General features: G+C 40.5%; 1 protein-coding gene across 1 annotated transcript in view; it reads left to right on the forward strand.

Annotated features, from left to right (window-relative positions):
- PIGG (phosphatidylinositol glycan anchor biosynthesis class G) overlaps window positions 1–18512 on the forward strand; it is a 134176-nt gene that overhangs the window by 79825 nt on the left and 35839 nt on the right. Inside the window, exon 11 of the mRNA XM_045022088.1 lies at window positions 14872–15181. Within this exon, the coding sequence (XP_044878023.1) occupies window positions 14872–15181 (310 nt within the window). The remainder of the gene's footprint in view (window positions 1–14871; window positions 15182–18512) is intronic.

The raw sequence follows: 18512 nt of genomic DNA on the forward strand, positions 1-18512 counted from the left end.
GCTTGGGTTCAGGATTTGGGATCAGAGGCCACACCCTCTGTAAGAAGTGGAGATTGAGAATGACCTTGGAAAGCATCCTAGGAAAAGATTTTCAGACTAAGGCCAAGTGTACCAGTGGTGCATATATTTCTTTTATATGCAGTAGAGATATTTGAAGAGAACTTCACTTCCTTAATTAGTAATAAGGTATTTGATCTTCTGCATACAAAAATCTCCATTGGCTTTTACTTGGAGAATCTGGCTATGTGCTTGAATGTGTTTGTCTGGAAATACATCTGATTGCTAAATATGATTTTTAGTTTTATGTTTTATGTTTGACTACAGTTCCTTAGGGTAGAATGCAGTTCCTTCAGTGAGAGGGAAAATACTGCAATGTGGAACAGAATGTTCACTGCATCCACTGAGCTGCAAATTAAAAGAATAGTTACAATAAGTGGAGTTCTTACATTTACAAAGTGAGCAAAGCTTTCACTGACAGCTGATTTACACTATAGTCAGCGTCTTAATTGCAATTAGAATTGACTAAGAAATTCAGGGCTTTTATACTCTCTCAGCTTAATTTTAAATGTGACTATGGTGATTTGCTTAAACTGCTATGTCAGACCTTTCATTTATAGCGTTGATTATGCAGTGGCTTAAAAGTTATTTAAATTAATAAAACCAAACTTCACAATCAGTTAAGTGGTGGCTGACTGAGTCTCACATTTAAGAGTGAGACTTGCATGTTAACATTAAACGACTATTTAGTTGTAGAAATGGCACAAGGCTTTTTAAATTGGAGAATTTTAATGCTTTTTGAAAATGAGAGCAGGTATACTACAAGCTTTGGTGCACAACTCTGCCAATACACCTCAACCTTGTCTTTATGCTATCCTTAGCATTACATCAGGGCTTCCCTGTTACTTGCTTTGGCAGGACATCCACTTTAAAACTGCCAACTACCTGTACCTTTTTAAGATAAAAAGACTGCCATAGAGACTGAAGTGCAGAATACATATAGTATGGGCTACAGTAATACAGGTCTTTCTACCTTGCCTTGCAAATGTGCCGGAACTCTGATTCAGTCTGGTAGAAATATCTGGAAAGGCAACATGGTCCAATACTGGACTGCAGATCAGGAAATCTGTGGTTTTTATTTGTAACTCATTATTTGCTATGTGATCTTCGCAAGTTACACTTTTCCTAGTTTGGTAACTTGACCATAATGTGAGCAATATATGTTGTGTATTAGGTTACATATAAAAACTACGTTAAAAGAATGGTAAGGTTGCAAAGTCAAGCACCTAAAAGGTGGGAAAGTCAAAAAAAATTCTGTGTAACCTTCATTCAGCCCCATTCTGTGTGTACATTGCCAGCAACCTGTAACTTCATGATCACTTACTATTTTTACATCAGGACTCCCTGCCTCATTCAGTGCACAAAATGAATGGTGTTCACTGAATGGGTAGCTGTTGAATATTTCTCTTTTACTTGTGCCTTATTTACTGCACACTATCCAAACCCTGAATTCCATACAGAATTATTTCCTCATGGGATTTTCTCAGGAGCTCCTCACCATAGCTGCTGATTGCTACACAGACATTAATGAACTGATTCAGAGGATCCCTTGTGAGATGATAATATTCCCATTTTACAGATGAGGAACTAAGATGCACAGAGATTAAAGCCAATATTGAAAATTGGGCCCTAGTGGATGCTCTTGACAGAGGTGTTACTTCTTTTATAACACATACATTAATAGCACAGCTTCCATTGACTTCAGTTGCATTTGAGTGCTCAGTGGGTCAGCCCCAAGTTTTTCAAGCTGAGCACTAAGAAAGTGAGAAACAGAGTGGCCACTTGTGAAAAGTTCGATTTGTGACTTGCCCAGCATCAGTTAGAAGCTTGGTGGCAGAGGCATGAATAGAACTCAGATCTTTGGTGTCAATGTATTTCCCTAATCACGTGGTCATCCTTTCAGTTCCTGGAGTCCCCTACATTACAGGCAGTCCTTGACTTTACCATGTTCGAGTTACAACAAACGGCACTTACGACGCTTCTGCATTGACACCCTGATTCAACTTACAACTACAGGTTTTGAGTTTACGACGCTCGGTCCAACAATGGAATAGACTGCAGTTCTGAGTTCCGACTTATGATACAATTGTAAGGAACCAATTGTGTCGTAAGTCTGCCTGTATTTACCTCACACCAACTAGTTTCTGCAACAAATGACACAGGTCCCTCCAGACAAAAGCCTCATCCACTATACAACCTTTGAATTTATGCTAAATGAAGCAGAGATTCTGTGAGAAAAGTGTGTGATCATGCAATCATGGACTGTATCGTGTACATGCACAAGGGGGCTGAATTAGGATTGCACAGGAAACCTTAATTCTGGCATTTCCTAACTTTTAAGTGCTTGACTTTGCAATCCTAATATTATTTGAACATAGCTTTTTGTGCGTAATTTCCTCATTTTTAAAAAGCAAACAAAAAAATCCACTATTTGGAACCATATTAAGCCCACATGTGGTTTGTTAACAGGGTAGGAACCTTTAGATCTGTGGCCCAGACCTCTGCTATTTGAGGTAATGGGATAATTGGTAGAAAGCATAGGCTCTTACCTCTTTATAGGCCAGTCACTAAAGAGAGACACATTTTGCCAGTGAGTTTCAGACAATGACCGATAGCAGAAGAATGTTGACTCAGGACTCTTGGCTTCAGTTCCATGGGCTGGAAAGGAATGTCCTCAAGTGGTTTCAGACCCTTCTGCCTCCTGTGACCTGTGCCCTAACATGTCACTGTGTCCTTGCTGCATGTCATTCATCTGCATTCCAGTCAGACGGATTCTTCCTTCTCCAGTTTAGCCTGAGCACCACCAAGGGGGAGCACTGAAGATATAGGAGAGACGGTCCCTGCCCTGTTCTAGTACCCAGCACTAAAGCATCCCCCAGCAACTGCTCCTCCTGGATGCTGTTTAGCTCTTTCAGCCCCTTGAACTTGATCTGTGAGCTGTGTGGGGATTGAGCATGCTCAGTACAAATGGAATCTTTGGAGAAATTTGCTTCCAAACTTTCTCTGTTGAACATGGATAAACGACAGTTGTCAGAAATTTAATATTCAGACAAGTTTGAATACATATTTCACAGGGACGACAAAAGGCATCCCTCTGATCTAAGTACCACCACTTGCTGAATTTCAACCCTGCTTCAAAGTATGGAAATGCTAGAGCTTCTCAATTAAATGTTAGGAGAATATTTTCACATTGGGAAATATTTCCCTAACCTAATCCTTGAAAATCCTTAGCTGAGCTGTTTGCTGCATCTCTCTCTCTCTCTCTCATCTCTCTCTCTCTCAAAAAAAAAAATTAGCCAAAGGCAGAGACTAGCATGGAAATTTGGCAGAGTTGTAAACCACTGAAATTAAGTGTTAGGCAACCTTAGTTTGCCATTGCTGCCAGTTTTGTCTATAATAGAATATTTTTGGAAGCTTTTAAAGAAATGCCACAGTTAATCCTTGCTTACATGAAGAAAAATAGAATTCATATATAGCTTCTGACGTGTGCTACTTAGAACATATTTGATACTGGAGGCAGTAATGGTCTGGTCTCGCTTCTTATGTGATCAGTGGAAGAAAAATAGCTCTATTAAAAACAACAGCAACAAAAGCTTGAACTTTCTGCCTCTGCACTTCTCAAATATCCCACTGGACAGCAGAGGTGGCCCCAATGTGTCCAGGCATAGATCAGAGGCAGTCTCCTCTATGCTTGACTGCAAAGTGCAGGTGCCTCATTTGATGACAGTTATTACAAGAGGAAGAAGAATAAACAGCCCAGTAGCGTTCTCCTGCTCTTGGAGACTCTGCGGGAAAGTGTGTCTCTGGTCTGAAATTTCCCTCTCTCCCCCTCCACTGAAGATAAAACTACAGTTTCCAGTTGTGGCTGCTGCTCAAGGTGGATGAGGAAAAAGGTAATTAAAATATGCACACTCTTCCATGGCTTGTGCTAAGATAGTCTTTAAATTAAAAACCATTGAAGAATAATTTGGCCCTTCTCTTTCCCTCTAATTGCCTATTTAAAAAGATAAAATGTGGACAGTGGAAAAAATAATTTAAAAAATGGTAGTGTGAATAAAGTAAGACGATGTTCCATCGTCTTAATGTATGTGCTTGTTTGGGAGAATTTCGAGTTTGAAACGTCATTGGCCAAATAAGTCACAGCTTTTATCTAAGATGTTAATTAAGGGAAACACCTGTTGCTATTCTCTAAAGATTTTTTTCTTGTAACTTGTCTCAATATATTTAAATGACTCCTGTGAGGATAATTAGTAAAATAACTTGATACAGTAAAAGTGGTCTTATCCGGCATGTTGGGGGAATGGGGGTTGCTGGTAAGTGAAAAATGCAGGTTAACTAAGAGGGAGGGAGTTTGGGTGAGGGAGAGGGCTTGTGGCAGGAGGTTAGGGCACGGGAGGGTGTTCAGGGTGCTGGATCTGGGGGGTGGTTACCTCGGGTAGCTCCCAGCAAGCGGCAACCTGTCCCTGCTGCTCCTAGGTGGAGGCATGGCTAGGTGGCTCTGTGCGCTGCCTCCACTCATAGGCGCCACCTCCTCAGCTCCCATTGGCCGCGGTTCCTGGCCAATGGGAGCTGCAGAGCCAGCACTTGGGGCGGGGACAGGGCTCAGAGCTGCCTGCTGCACCTCTGCCTAGGAGCAGTCGGGACTGGTTGCTGCTTGTGGGGAGCTTCCCAAGGTGAGCGCCCCCCAGATCCAGCGCCCCCCAGATCCAGCACCCCGACCCCCTCCTGTGCCTTAACCTCCTGCCCTGAGCCCCCTGCTGTGTCCCAAGCTCCCTCACAGAGCCCTCTCTCTGCACCTGGTTCCATACCTCCAGCCCCATGCCCCCTCCCACACCCAAACTCCCTCCCTCTTAATTAACCGGCATTTTTCACTTACTGGCAACCCTCATTTCCCTGACATGCTGGATAAAAAAGCTTTTACTGTGTACTGTCAAGCCATGGGTGAACTAGTCAATGTCAGCACAATGTGAGACTGGAGCGCTTTTAAAAAGGATTAAGCTTTCTGGAAAGTAATTTGGGATAGATTCAGCTGGATCCTGGTTTTGCTGTACAGGGTTGCCACACCTCTTATTTCATTCATGGTGCCTCATGAAAGAAAAGAATCAGGTTCTCTGTCTAGAAACAATATGGAGTTTGCAGGATGCCTTTTTCCCTATCCTGTACATTTTACCATGGAAAGGGAACCAGTTGCTTAGTAATCTGTGACAAACTTGACACGTTATCTACCTTTTGGGCCATATTTTTTAATTTGAAGATTTCAAAGATAATTTTCAAAGACATCCTAGCCTTATTTTTAATGTATAGTTATGAAAGGTGTTTATAATACTGGACACGGTGTTTTCAGATGTTTGGAAGTACCTGGGTAAATTCATGATTTGTGCTAAAATTGCCTCATTGCCCTGCCTGTTTTTTTATTTGACTCGGTTAATGTGATATCGTCATCTTGAATGTTTGCTCTTAAGGTGGTGCTTCTGTGATTCTGAGTTACATATGCTCCTTGATCTAGTTGCACACAGTACTTTGTATTAGATTTTTGCTTCTCATTAAGAGGGAAATTCTTTTACTTCAGACGTAGTATTTTCCAGTTAATTTTCAGTTGGTCACTTTTTAAAAGATTTTTTTAATTGGACATTTGCATTGAACATGTATTGCACAGTAACAATTAGTTTTCTTACTGAGAGTATTCAGCGCAGCTGGTGTTTGTATAAGTGATTCCAAGCTGAAAAATTATTTGAAAATTGTGTCAAAAAGATGCAATTCCTTGCCTTAAAAATGGTGCTGTCAATTTGAAAAGACCGTTTTCTTCCAGAGTGGATAAAAATCAATGATTTAAAAAAAAAAAAAATCAAAAATGGATTTTTTTTGATAAAATGCTTTTTGAGGAAAAAACCTATCTAAAGATACATTATAGCTCAAAGATATCTCATCATGGAATAGGGATTATAAATTCTAATTCTATAGTATGAAACAATATATTCATGTCATGTTTAAGAAAAGTTTTGTAAATGAGTTCCAATAGTTCATGGATTAGGGACCCAATCTTATGGGTTCCAGGCAGTGATGAGCTGCCAAAATCTTAGGAACCGGTTCCCTACTGGGTCTTCGGCGGCACGGCTCCGGCGGCTGAAGGACCCACCACCGAAGACCCGGTAGGGAACCGCCCAGTGAGTACACTCCCCACCCACGTACTGCCCCCCCTCAGAAACCACAACCCATAACCCCCCCTGCCCTGCTCCTTGTCCCCTGACCGCTCCTTCCCAAGACCCCCAACCCTAACCCCCCCCCAGGACCCCACCCCCTGCCAAACTTGCCCCGCTCCCTGTCCCCTGACTGCCCTGACTCCATCCCCCACCATCCCAACAGACCCCAGGAACTCCCACGCGGTGCCTACCCAACCCCCCTGTCATAAACAGATAGTTAAGGGTTAAAGTCTGTTTTACCTGTAAAGGGTTAACATGCAGTACCTGGTGACCACCTGACCAGAGGACCAATCAGAGATAAGATTTTTTCAAATCTCTGTGGAGGGAAGCTTTTGTCTGTTTTTTCTTTGTTTGTAGTGAGAACTCTTTGAATCTAAAAGAGACCAGTCATGTCTCCAAGTTCTCCTGGAGTAGGTTCTACTAATTAATAGTGAGTATTAATTAGGAAGGCGAATTAGTCTTATGATTTGATTTCTATATTTGCAATTGTGTGTTTGCTAAAGGAAATGCTTTATTCCTGTTTGCTGATATTGCTTTTACTGAGAAAAGGGGGAGGGGAGATTCTCTCCAGAGATTGATAAGGTTATCCCCTATGAGTGTCCAGCTTGGGCTCATAGAGATTCTGTATTTTCTTTTTATTCTTTAATAAATTCTTTTCTATTAAGGACTTGTTTGGTCTTTCCTTGGGTGGATTCTCAGGGAAAGAGAAGGGGGAGGTATCCCTCTGTAGTTAGATCCCGGTATCTCTCCTAGGAAAAGGGAGGGGGGAGGAAGCAGGGGGAATGGTTGGTTTCTCCTGGGTGTAAGAACTCCATGGATTTGGGGCTCTTGGAATCCCCTAGGATTTTGGGGAAGGACTGTGTCTCAATTCACATTTCCTAATTGAGTGGTGGCAGCTTACTAGATCTAAACTAGAATTTTAGTTTAGAGGGAAACCAAGTTAGGTCCCCACATTGGAGCCCAACAGTTCCAAGTGGGGGTGAGACCTTTGACATGGTGGCATGCGGGTCCTCACCTTGAAACCCCCCAGTTTCAAGTGAGGGTAGACCCATGACACCCCCCTTCCCCATCCCCTGTCTGCCCCCCCAGAACCTCTGCCCGATCCAACCCCTCCTCCCCCGCCCCAGTCCCGGCCCTGGCCCTGGCCTCTTACCCCTGCGGGGCCCGACTCCCCGGGCCGGGCCAACACCGGGACCGGCGCCGGAGCTGGGCCGGGTCCGAGCCGCAGCCGCGGGGCCCGACTCCCCGGGCCCGGCCGACACCGGGACCGCAGCCACAGCCGCGGGGCCCGACTCCCCGGGCCGGGCCGGAGCCGCAGCCGCGGTGCCCGAGCTGGGCCGGGTCCGAGCCACGCAGGCGGGACCAGCCCGAGCCGGGGGTGCTTGGCTGGGACCGGGCTGGGGCGCTCGGCCAGGGCCAGGAGGAGCCGTCCCGCCCCCTCCCCCACACGCCCGACTTACCTGCCTGCTCCTTTTTTCAGGCTTCCCGCGAACATTTGATTCACGGGAAGCAGGGGAAGGGGAGGAGAAGGAGGGCGGAGTGTTCAGGGGAGAGGGGGAGGTGAGCTGGGGCCGGGGCCGGGCAGACAGCTGCCCGAGCCTTTGTTAAATTTAAAAGCTTTTTAGAATCGGTTGTCCTGGAACAACCGATTCTAAAAAGGCTTCTAAATTTAACAACCGGTTCGCGCGAACTGCTGCGAACCGGCTGGAGCTCACCACTGGTTCCAGGGGCTTCTGTATAGATTATTTAGTTACTCTTTCTATCTACTTGAACACCTTAACGGTAGTAAATCCGGCGGCCTGGATAATCTTCATCCTAGAATATTAAAGGAATTGGCGAGTGAAATTGCAAGCCCGTTAGCGATAATTTTTAACGAATCTCTAAACTCGGGGGTTGTACCGTTTGACTGGAGATTAGCTAATATAGTTCCTATTTTCAAGAAGGGGAAAAAACGTGTCCGGGTAACTACAGGCCTGTTAGTTTAACATCTGTAGTATGTAAAGTCATGGAAAAAATATTAAAGGAGAGAGTAGTTACGGACCTTGAGGTCAATGGCAATTGGGACAAATTACAACATGGTTTTAGGAAAGGTAGATCGTGCCAAACCAACCTGATCTCCTTCTTTGAGAAAGTAACAGATTTTTTAGACAAGGGAAATGCAGTGGATCTAATATATCTTGATTTCAGTAAGGCGTTTGATACGGTACCGCATGAAGAATTACTGGTTAAATTGGAAAAGATGGGGATCGAAATGAAAATCCAGAGGTGGATAAGGAACTGGTTAAAGGGGAGACTGCAGCGGGTCGTATTGAAAGGTGATCTGTCGGGTTGGAGGGAGGTTACCAGTGGAGTTCCTCAAGGTTTGGTCTTGGGTCCGATCTTATTCAATCTATTTATCACTGACCTCGGAACCAAAAGTAGGAGTGGGCTGATAAAGTTTGCGGATGACACGAAGTTGGGAGGTATTGCCAATTCGGAGGAGGATCGGGATATCCTCCAGGGAGATTTGGATGACCTTGTAAACTGGAGTATTAGTAATAGGATGAAATTCAATAGTGAGAAGTGTAAGGTTATGCATTTAGGGATGACTAACAGGAATTTTAGTTATAAGCTGGGGACGCACCAGTTGGAAGTAACGGAAGAGGAGAAGGACCTCGGAGTCCTGGTTGATCGCAGGATGACTATGAGTCGGCAATGTGATGTGGCCGTTAAAAAAGCTAATGCAGTCTTGGGATGCATTAGGCGAGGTATTTCTAGTAGAGATAAGGAGGTGCTAGTCCCGTTATACAAGGCGTTGGTGAGACCTCATTTGGAGTACTGTGTGCAGTTTTGGTCTCCCATGTTTAAGAAGGATGAATTCAAACTGGAACGGGTACAAAGAAGGGCCACTAGAATGATCCGAGGAATGGAAAGCCTGTCGTATGAAAGGAGACTTGAGGAGCTCGGTTTGTTTTCCTTAACCAAAAGAAGGTTAAGAGGAGATATGATTGCTCTCTTTAAATATATCAGAGGGATAAATACCAGGGAGGGAGAGGAATTATTTCAGCTCAGTACTAATGTGGACACGAGAACAAATGGATATAAATTGGCAGTCGGGAAGTTTAGGCTTGAAATTAGACGAAGGTTTCTAACCATCAGGGGAGTGAAATTCTGGAACAGCCTACCGAGGGAAACAGTGGGGGCGAAGGACCTCTCTGGCTTTAAGATTAAGCTTGATAAGTTTATGGAGGGAATGGTTTGATAGGATAACGTGATTTAGCCAATAGGTCAATAACGTGCGACCACTGGTAATTAGTACCGAGGGTCAATGTTGGGATATTGAAAGTCTTTTTCCTGAGTGTCTGGCTGGAGAGTCTTGCCCGCATGCTCAGGGTTCAGCTGATCGCCATATTTGGGGTCGGGAAGGAATTTTCCTCCAGGGTAGATTGGCAGTGGCCCTGGAGGTTTTTCGCCTTCCTCCGCAGCATGGGGCAGGGGTCGCTTGCTGGAGGATTATCTGCTACTTGAAGTCTTTAAATCAGGATTTGGGGACTTCAACAGCTGAGTCAAGGGAGAGAATTATTTCAGGAGTGGGTGGGTCAGCTTTTGTGGCCTGCATCTTGCGGGAGGTCAGACTAGATGATCATAATGGTCCCTTCTGATCTTAAGTTCTATGATTCTATGATACCCAATGGGACTCAGTGCTGTGTCTAGAAGATACCATCAGAGATGCTTAGTTTTGCAGTTTTCATACTATGGATTTGTGTCTCCAGAGATAACAGGCTTGTTAACAACAAAAATGTTTTTAAATAAATAAATAATATATAGAGGTGAGAAATAACAGACCTCAGCCCTATTGTCCCTCTGCAAATTTGTGTACAGAGTCAATCCCTGACCCCTCTCTAAAAGTGCAAAGTTTCAAAAAGTTCAATGACTAGAAGATTGTTGGGGGCAGAATAGATCTGACAAGGAGAAGAAGTCTGGAGATAAATGTGAGAAGGGAGGGACGGGCAGTAGAAACAAAAGTGAAACTATTTGAACAGCATATTCCAGAAGTCTTGAGGTCTTTCCAAGTGTAGCCTTCATTGATTTTAGATCTACCATACCATTCTCTCACTAGAAGGGAAAACCTATAATGGCAGCCGGCTGTAAAAGAGACCCAGTTTGGGAATATTTTAATGAAGTTCCTCTACTTGTGGGTAAGACAGGCATGCGTGCAAAATGCAAACAGTGCAACAAAGAAATGCAAGGCCTAGTTGTGCGAAACAACGTCATGAGAAGTGTTTCTTCTCAGGAGGAAGCTGCATTGAAGATGATGAAAGGAACATCACTTAAAAAAAGTATAGTGTGTACCTTCTAAAAATGAAACCTACATCTATCTCTGAGGTGTGAAGAATATGCATTATGGTTATAGGAACCAACAAGAATGCACTTTTGTGTAGAAATCCATGATTAAATCGAGTCTTCCTGACTAGTGATTTAAATCAAATCCACCCTGTTTTCTTCTCCAACTTTGTGCCCTGCTTGAACTCAGGTCAGTCCAAAACACTCTCCTTCAAATCCTTTAAGACACTCTGCCATGATGCCTGCATATCCCTGCCAGGTGGTGAGCTATGTTGTGAAGACAGTTTTCTTGTACAAATACATGCACATATTGTTAATTTACCTTTCCCCGCCTGTTGCATCTTGTCATTAAACTAGATTTTAAATTCTGAGGCAAGGACTGTATATTTATTACATAAGCAAGGGAGAGAAAAAGCCTTAAAAGGACGACAGACATTTTCAGCTGAATTTTTCGGGGGTGGGGGAGCGGAGTGGAGAGAACTCATTTCCAAAAATAGAAATTGTCAGTAGGGTATATATCATGATCACATGGAAAAAAAAATCTCTTGGCGGGCAACACTGTTTAATAGCTACTGGCTAATTGCTTTGCAGACAAGAAAAAAAATATCAATGCAAGGAAGTTCTGACTTTCATATGAACTGGACGTTAAGTGGAAAACACTTAAATACAGTACACCAATGTGCAAGCGAACACTAGCTTGTAGTGTGAGGTTTCATTTGTGTCTCAGCCTTCTAAAAAAAATTGCTTTGAAGGCTTAATGGTGACTGTGGGCTTTTTGTCTTTATATTTAGGAAGTCCACATTATTAGTGTCAGGTTTCTTCAGCCTTTAGTGGCTTGATAGAACAACATAGGACCACAAATTATTAATGTTGGTGCAACTGAAAAGAACTGGAGCCCCAGATAATCTGCCCAATTTCCCCCCCCCCCGCCCTTTACATTTCTAGTCTCTTTCTGATATGAACATGTAGTTTTTTTGGTCAAGGTTGCCTGCTAAGAGTTGTTCGGGATGCTAGTGCAAATTGGTTTCACAAAGAGTTGAAACATATGCATCTGAAAGGGAAAAGTTTTGCTTTGACTTTTTCCAGGAGATTCTGGCTAAGCTTGTGAATGCTTTCCTGGTTGAAATCAGATTTGTCCAAAGTTGGGTTATGTGATTCAGACTACCACCTCTTGAGCACCTGAGAAGAGAGCTCCTGAATCAGTTTACTTTAAGATCTGAATTGATTCTGGTATCTATAGAGCAGGGCATGTTTGCACTCCACTCAGAACATATAAAGTAATTAATTGTGGCAATGGGAAAACTCTATTGTACTTGGTTTCCTAAAAATATTATTTTTGAGCATTTTTCTTGTCTTTGTATTACATAGCACAGAGGAGCCCTGGTTGTGGACTGGGACCCCATTGTATTATTGAGTGGCTCAGTAGTCCACAGTGAATGTTGACTTTGGTCCAGTTGGCCCAATGAACAGAGATGCGCCCATTAATTTTTAGTTTGCATCTAGACACCTTCTCTTCCTCCCAGTTCTGCTTTGCCTTGTCTCATGCTCTCTTCTTCTAGAATAGCCGTTCTCAAAATTCTGGAGCCCAGTGATCACTTCAGGTTTTTTCAAAAACTTTTGCTCCCCTCTCAAATGCTTTCAGGCATGATACTGTGGCAGTGATGGTACCTGGAAATAGAGAATAAAGATCAATTTATGGGTGTACTAAAATATCAGTTGTAGGAAGTGCTTAGCATACATTACCTAAAATACTGGTTTGGCTTGAGAAGTGGTGAAATGTGGTGTGCTCTGATATTCTAAAACAGAAAATTGGTAAAATGTTTTTAGTACTACCAATGGTAAAACCAAAAGAATGGCTGCAATCTTAAAGAAGAATGTTGATAAACTGGAGAGCATTCAGAGAAGAACCCCAAGAATAATTAACAGGTTAGAAAACATGCCTTATAGTGATAGATTTAAGGAGCTTAATTAATTTAGCTTAATGAAGAGAAGGTTAATGGGTGACTTGATTACAATCTATAAGTACCAACACGGGGAGCAAATATTTAATAATAAGCTCTTCAATTTATCAGAGAAAAGTATAACATGATCCAATGGCTGGAAGTTGAAGCTAGACAAATTGAAAGCATAATTTTTTAACGGTGAGAGTAATTAACCATTGGAACAACTTACCAAGGCTTATGGTGGATTCTCCATAACTGACCATCTTTAAATCAAGATTGGATGTTTTTCCAAAAGATATACTCTAGGAATCATTTTGGGGAAGTTCATCATGAGCGGAAATAACATTTGGGCTGCCACCTACTTTGTTGATTCTGATGTCCTGTTGTATTTATGCCTTTTTTTAAATACCTCAGGCCTCCTTCCCCTGGACACACTCACATGTCTGGTGACCATATTTGACTGAATTCTGACCCCCATCCATGTCTGGCTGTCTGGAAAACCATAACTGGAGTTCCAATTGCTAACATAGCTGTTTGCATCAATACTGTATTAATACACTTTCCATTGTTTCCAGTATGGGAATGAGGTTATCTCATGGTTTCACATACTAAAAATCTCCCCAATATTAAATTTGGTTTGTTCTTTTGTTATTAACTTGTCTATTATAAATTGCTAAATTGTATAACTCTAGGTTAAGCACTTACTCTTATGCTAAATGTTAGGCCTTCTGCTAACTATCTGCTGCTTAAGCTAACAATACTTAAATTAACAAACTAACAGACTTTAGTAGGCCTCAACTTACTGCAAAGCCTATCTCAAATATTAATGTTTTGTTTTCCTACTACTATTACAGCTCTAACTTCTATTTTACTATCCTAAAGCATGTTAATATGCCTTAGCACAAAATATGCAATTTAATATTGCTCCCTAAAATCAGGTCAGGGGTTACAGGTCAGCAACATTTATTCATAAACTTTTATGATGATTTTGAAAAGGTTAGTTTTTCCTGGTTGTTTCTTAATTCTTTTCCTTTTCTACCATTTATCCTCTCCATTTATACCCACCAGTGACCTGTCCTCGACAGCAGATTGTATTGTATGCTTCAGAGGATGGTACAGGAAACCCTATATCAGAAAGTTACATAAAAACCTGACCAGAGAAGCTTCCTAGCCTCATTTTAGTGGTTTCCTTGTGCCTTGAAACATGAAAATTGATAAGTCATGACACTTTGTGCCTAAATACAAATTTCAGAACCTGATTTTAAACAAACATTTTTTTAAAATCTTAACCGCTCTTTCCACATGGACTTTATTTTCAGTAAGGTATCACATGCAGAAATGTATATGCAAGCAGAGGTGAATTTGTACAATAGTACTTGGGGGGGGGGGGGAGAAAAATATAAAAACATTACATGTTAAAAAACAAACAAAAAAACACCCAAATTCTCTGAATGGAATGTGAAAGTTGAGACATTAAATACACAAGAAAATATTCATAAAACAGTAAGCCATATTGCTGCTTTTGTATATATTCAAGGTTGATTATACATTTAACTGAATAAAGTGATCTAATTACTTTGTCAAAAGTATAACCTAGTCAAGTTCCTGTTGTATGAACTTTTAACTTTTCAGTTTCCTAAATCTGGTGTGCTTAAAATCTCAAGCTTAATGTTAACCTCTCTTCACCTGCTACTAATTTGCAGTTTGCACATGTTACCAGAGTTGAAGGTGATGTAGTACTATGCATCCAATTATTCTAGTCAGGTGTATACTGTTTTTAAAATTGGGAGATTATTGTGAAAAGTCCATCCATGCCCACTGTGCTGGATTTTCTAAGGGAACTAGAGATCCTGGTTCTCTGTTTGGCTGAAATAAAAACAGGGTTGAGTAATATTTTGATATACCCTTAATGCCTGTCACTTGAAAGAGCTGACGTAACCCAAACAATTACTTGTCGAAAGAAACTTTTGACATCTTTTTAGATTTAGGATTTTAAATGTCAAGATTCATGATGTGTTAAACTGACAAACCATCTGGATTTTAATAAGTTTAGATGGAACTGGATAGGAGTAACAAATCATTGCAGTGACGTTAGCTGACTTAACAATTAAAAAAACTAATGTGGTCTTTGCCAAAGCTGTTTCATTGGGGTAACATGGTTTAAATTTGAAATATTCTAAAGCTCTTCTGTTTGAAATACATTTTATGACACACTTGGCCGGTGATCGCACTTGAATTTTGATGCATTTCTCAGAATCATCTTTGTCTCATACCTCTCTTTTAAAAAAAAATTGACTTGTGAAAATAGATACTAATAATTAATTTATCTTTCTGGTTTTCCTTTTTAGGGGAATTATTGAAGCTCGTTTTGTTTATGTCTTTGTTCTTGGCATAATCTTCACTGGAACCAAAGATTTACTCAAATCACAGGTTATATCTGCAGACTGCAAGTTCAAGAGCATTGGTTTATGGGAAGTATATAGTGGATTGGTTCTGCTAGCAGCCCTGCTATTTAGACCCCATAACCTGCCAGTTTTGGTGTTTTGCCTGCTGATTCAAATGATAATGACAAGATGTATCTGGAAGCCACTAACATTTGATGCAGCTCAAATTACTATTATGCATTATTGGTTTGGCCAAGCTTTCTTCTATTTTCAGGTAAGCTCATAATATGGCATCCATGAAAATAATGTGTGTAGTTATTCTACCATATGTTGGGTTAAATTGCACCATAGGGCCTGATCCTGCAAAGACTCAAGTCAGTGGAACTATTCATGCAGGATGAGGCCCCTAGGTTTCAGTTAACTTTATTCTCCACCAACCTATGCTATTTAGTATGGAATAATATTTCCACATACATGTAGAAAACAAATAAATAGTGCTAGCTTGCATATACACCTCTACCTCGATATAATGCTGTCCTTGGGAGCCAAAAAATCTGCGTTATAAGTGAAACTGTGTTATATTGAACTTGCTTTGATCCGCCGGAGTGCACCGCCCCCCCCCCCCCCCCGAGTACTGCTTTACTGCGTTATATCCAAATTCGTGTTATATCGGCCGGCGTTATATCGAGGTAGCGGTGTGTGTGTGTATATATATGTATATGTGTATGTGTATATGTATATGTACAGTGCTATTGGCAAGAATATGAACTAAGCTAATATAAAATTGCAGTCAATTTATAACTTTTCTGGTCTATTTTAGTATCTCTCTAAAGGCTACTAATAATAAAATATAATATGGTAAAATCTATCCTGGCACATATGGGGAAGGATAGCTTCTGAAAATAGTGATACAACTTTCAGAATGTTTTATTCTTAATATTATAACATCAACTAATTTCTTGAAGGAATAGAGCTTCAGAAATAAAGTATATACAAAAGGGAATATGTAAAGTTCATTTGTGGAGTGGGTGGTAGTTTGAGTGGGCAACGGGAAGACTCAAGGGCTAAGTGGACTAACATGAAAATTTTAAAAGCTTTTGAAAAACTTCTATGGTCCATGTTAATTAAGGTGTTTATTAAATAATTTGAGATGTTTTGCCAAATTCTCAGAAGTGCTTTGATTTCCTGCCATAGTATAAATATTTAACGCCACTGTTTTTTTTCAAATGGGGAAAAGATCAGGTAACTCCAGTAAATATCTTCATTGTAGACTGTAACATTGGCAAAAACACTGGCATGTAAAATCATGTTCATTCACCCTGCTTGGATCACGCGGGTTTGTATAAAAATATTCCATTTTAACATGGAGTCCTGGTTAATGACTGGACTCCTAGGTGCTACTGCAATACAAATAATTAATATAAGAATGTTAACTGACTTGATTAATATTTAAAATAGCAACAGACAAATCTAGTTCTATCCGTGAGATGAAAACTATTTTAAGTGTAATTTCAGTTGAGAATCTGAAGAAGGGCCAAATTCTGCCATCCTCAGTCAATACATTGAACTACACCTTACTCCCTGAGGAGTCTCATTGATTTCAATAGTAGAACTGCTCCATTTGTGAGTAAGGGTGGCAAATCTAATTCAGGGTAATATTGGGGATATAAAATATAAGGATACATTATATATGGACATTGATTTGGGAGGGTGACATTTTTCCCTCTCTTTTTGCTTTTTGTGTTGGTCCCTGGCTACCTCAACCAGCATTTCCATCCCTGTGGATTGGATTGGCTTCCTTCTGAATGAGAGAGACATTTTGGGGGGTGTTCAGTCATAAGGAATTGCTGTGGCTTTTTCTCCTGCTATATGGGAATATATTCTATATGAGGTGTGAGGATTGCTGGCCACGCTTTTCGTCAGGGAAATTATCAGGGACATTTTCTTAACTTTTATATATGATACTTTTATTGTAAAATTGGGGAAATCGTTATCTTTAGAGGAAAGATGTTAATTTGCCAGTGGCTGGAGCAGTATAATTAAGGGGTGTTATTGAGATGAAGATGCGAAAGCCGGCTTACTTTGACTTGTGTTGCTTTTTTGTTTTAATTGCTACATTGTTTTAGAAGATGAAGAAAAAATAAATAAAAAAAATTAAGCTTATTAACCAACTGTAACAAATTTAATACAGTTAAATCAGCATCTTTTTCATGTGTCGGGTTGTTACTGTAAGTCAATAGCTTATGAACCTCAGTGAATTTTTCAACAACCTTGACTGATTATCATTATCTTCCTGAACCTCAAGCCATCCACTCCTTCCATCGGATCATTAATTCCCTGGAAGTGCCCTGTGGCTTTATCATTGCTGTTTAATTTAGAGCATACAGTGACAATAAAAGTAAAGGTTACTTTAGTCTTCATTAATTATAGAGAGCCCTAAAAAGTGTAGACCATTGTCTTCATGCTGAAACCTGATGTTTACAAGCAGTGACAGCTTAAAGTAAATAATGTCTTTAAAAAGTCTCCAAAACCAGTTAATAAGTTGAGGTTTCAGTTAGTATTCCACGGTCAGCTTCATAATTAAGAAAAGAGCAATTGAAAATATATGGAGAGGTTCATATTAGTAAAACTTTATTCAAAAGCACTTACAATGTAAAATTGTCAGGAATGGATGACCATTGGCAGATGAGGCTTCCATTTGATTGCATTGGTCAGACTTGGCTACTTTAACTGTCTTTGAAACCATGTGCCTGCAAGAGGGAGGAAGGAAATTGTAGGTTAAAACCTTGAATATTGTTCTTGCCTTTCTTCTTCTATTTCATATTAAATTAATGATTGGATTCAAATAATTATTTAAAATAACTCCTGAGATTTTTCTTGCACAACCTGCTTGTACAGCTATTTATTCTGCATGATGCTCTAGTTACTAAAGAGAAGCATGTGTTTAAGGCCAGGTCTTGAGGAAAAGCGAACAGAAGAACACTAACATTGTGTGGTTAAACTAGTGTTAAAGCAGATTGGAAACTCGTTAGTCTGACATATTGCCAGTGTCACAAAATGTTATCAAGGTAATGCAACTAATAGCTTCCAAATAGTGAGAGGTGCTTCTGACCATATGAAATTTCATGTTTTGAGCAAAATGAGTGCTGTTTTCAGAGGCATATGGTTGCTTCCCTTCTGTCAGACTTTTGAACATAAAGGAGTTATTCTCTACAGCATATATGCCATATTAATGTAGTTTTGTGTTTGCCAAAGATTTGTTTTTATTCTTGCTTGTGAGAAAAGCTTCATGCTTCAAGGGTTCCAGAGCATGATGGATTACCACTGAATGTTTTCCTGCAACAATGAATTGTCTCTTGCCATTTCTACCATATCGTCATGCCATAATAATCTAGTAAACTAATAGCATTTGAAAGATTTCAGTAATATTTTTTAATAAAAGCTGACACGCTGTGAATTGTCATATTATGTATGTATTATGTAGAGAATTAGAAATTGTAAGCTTTGGAAATCCAGTTCAGTACCATGAAATAATATAATATATGGTATGAAGTATTTTATCTTCTACTGTCCCCCCCCATATCTCATTGGCATCAGAGTACAGG

Source organism: Mauremys mutica, chromosome 6, assembly GCF_020497125.1.
Source record: "Mauremys mutica isolate MM-2020 ecotype Southern chromosome 6, ASM2049712v1, whole genome shotgun sequence".
In the NCBI taxonomy this organism is placed as follows: Eukaryota; Metazoa; Chordata; order Testudines; family Geoemydidae; genus Mauremys; species Mauremys mutica.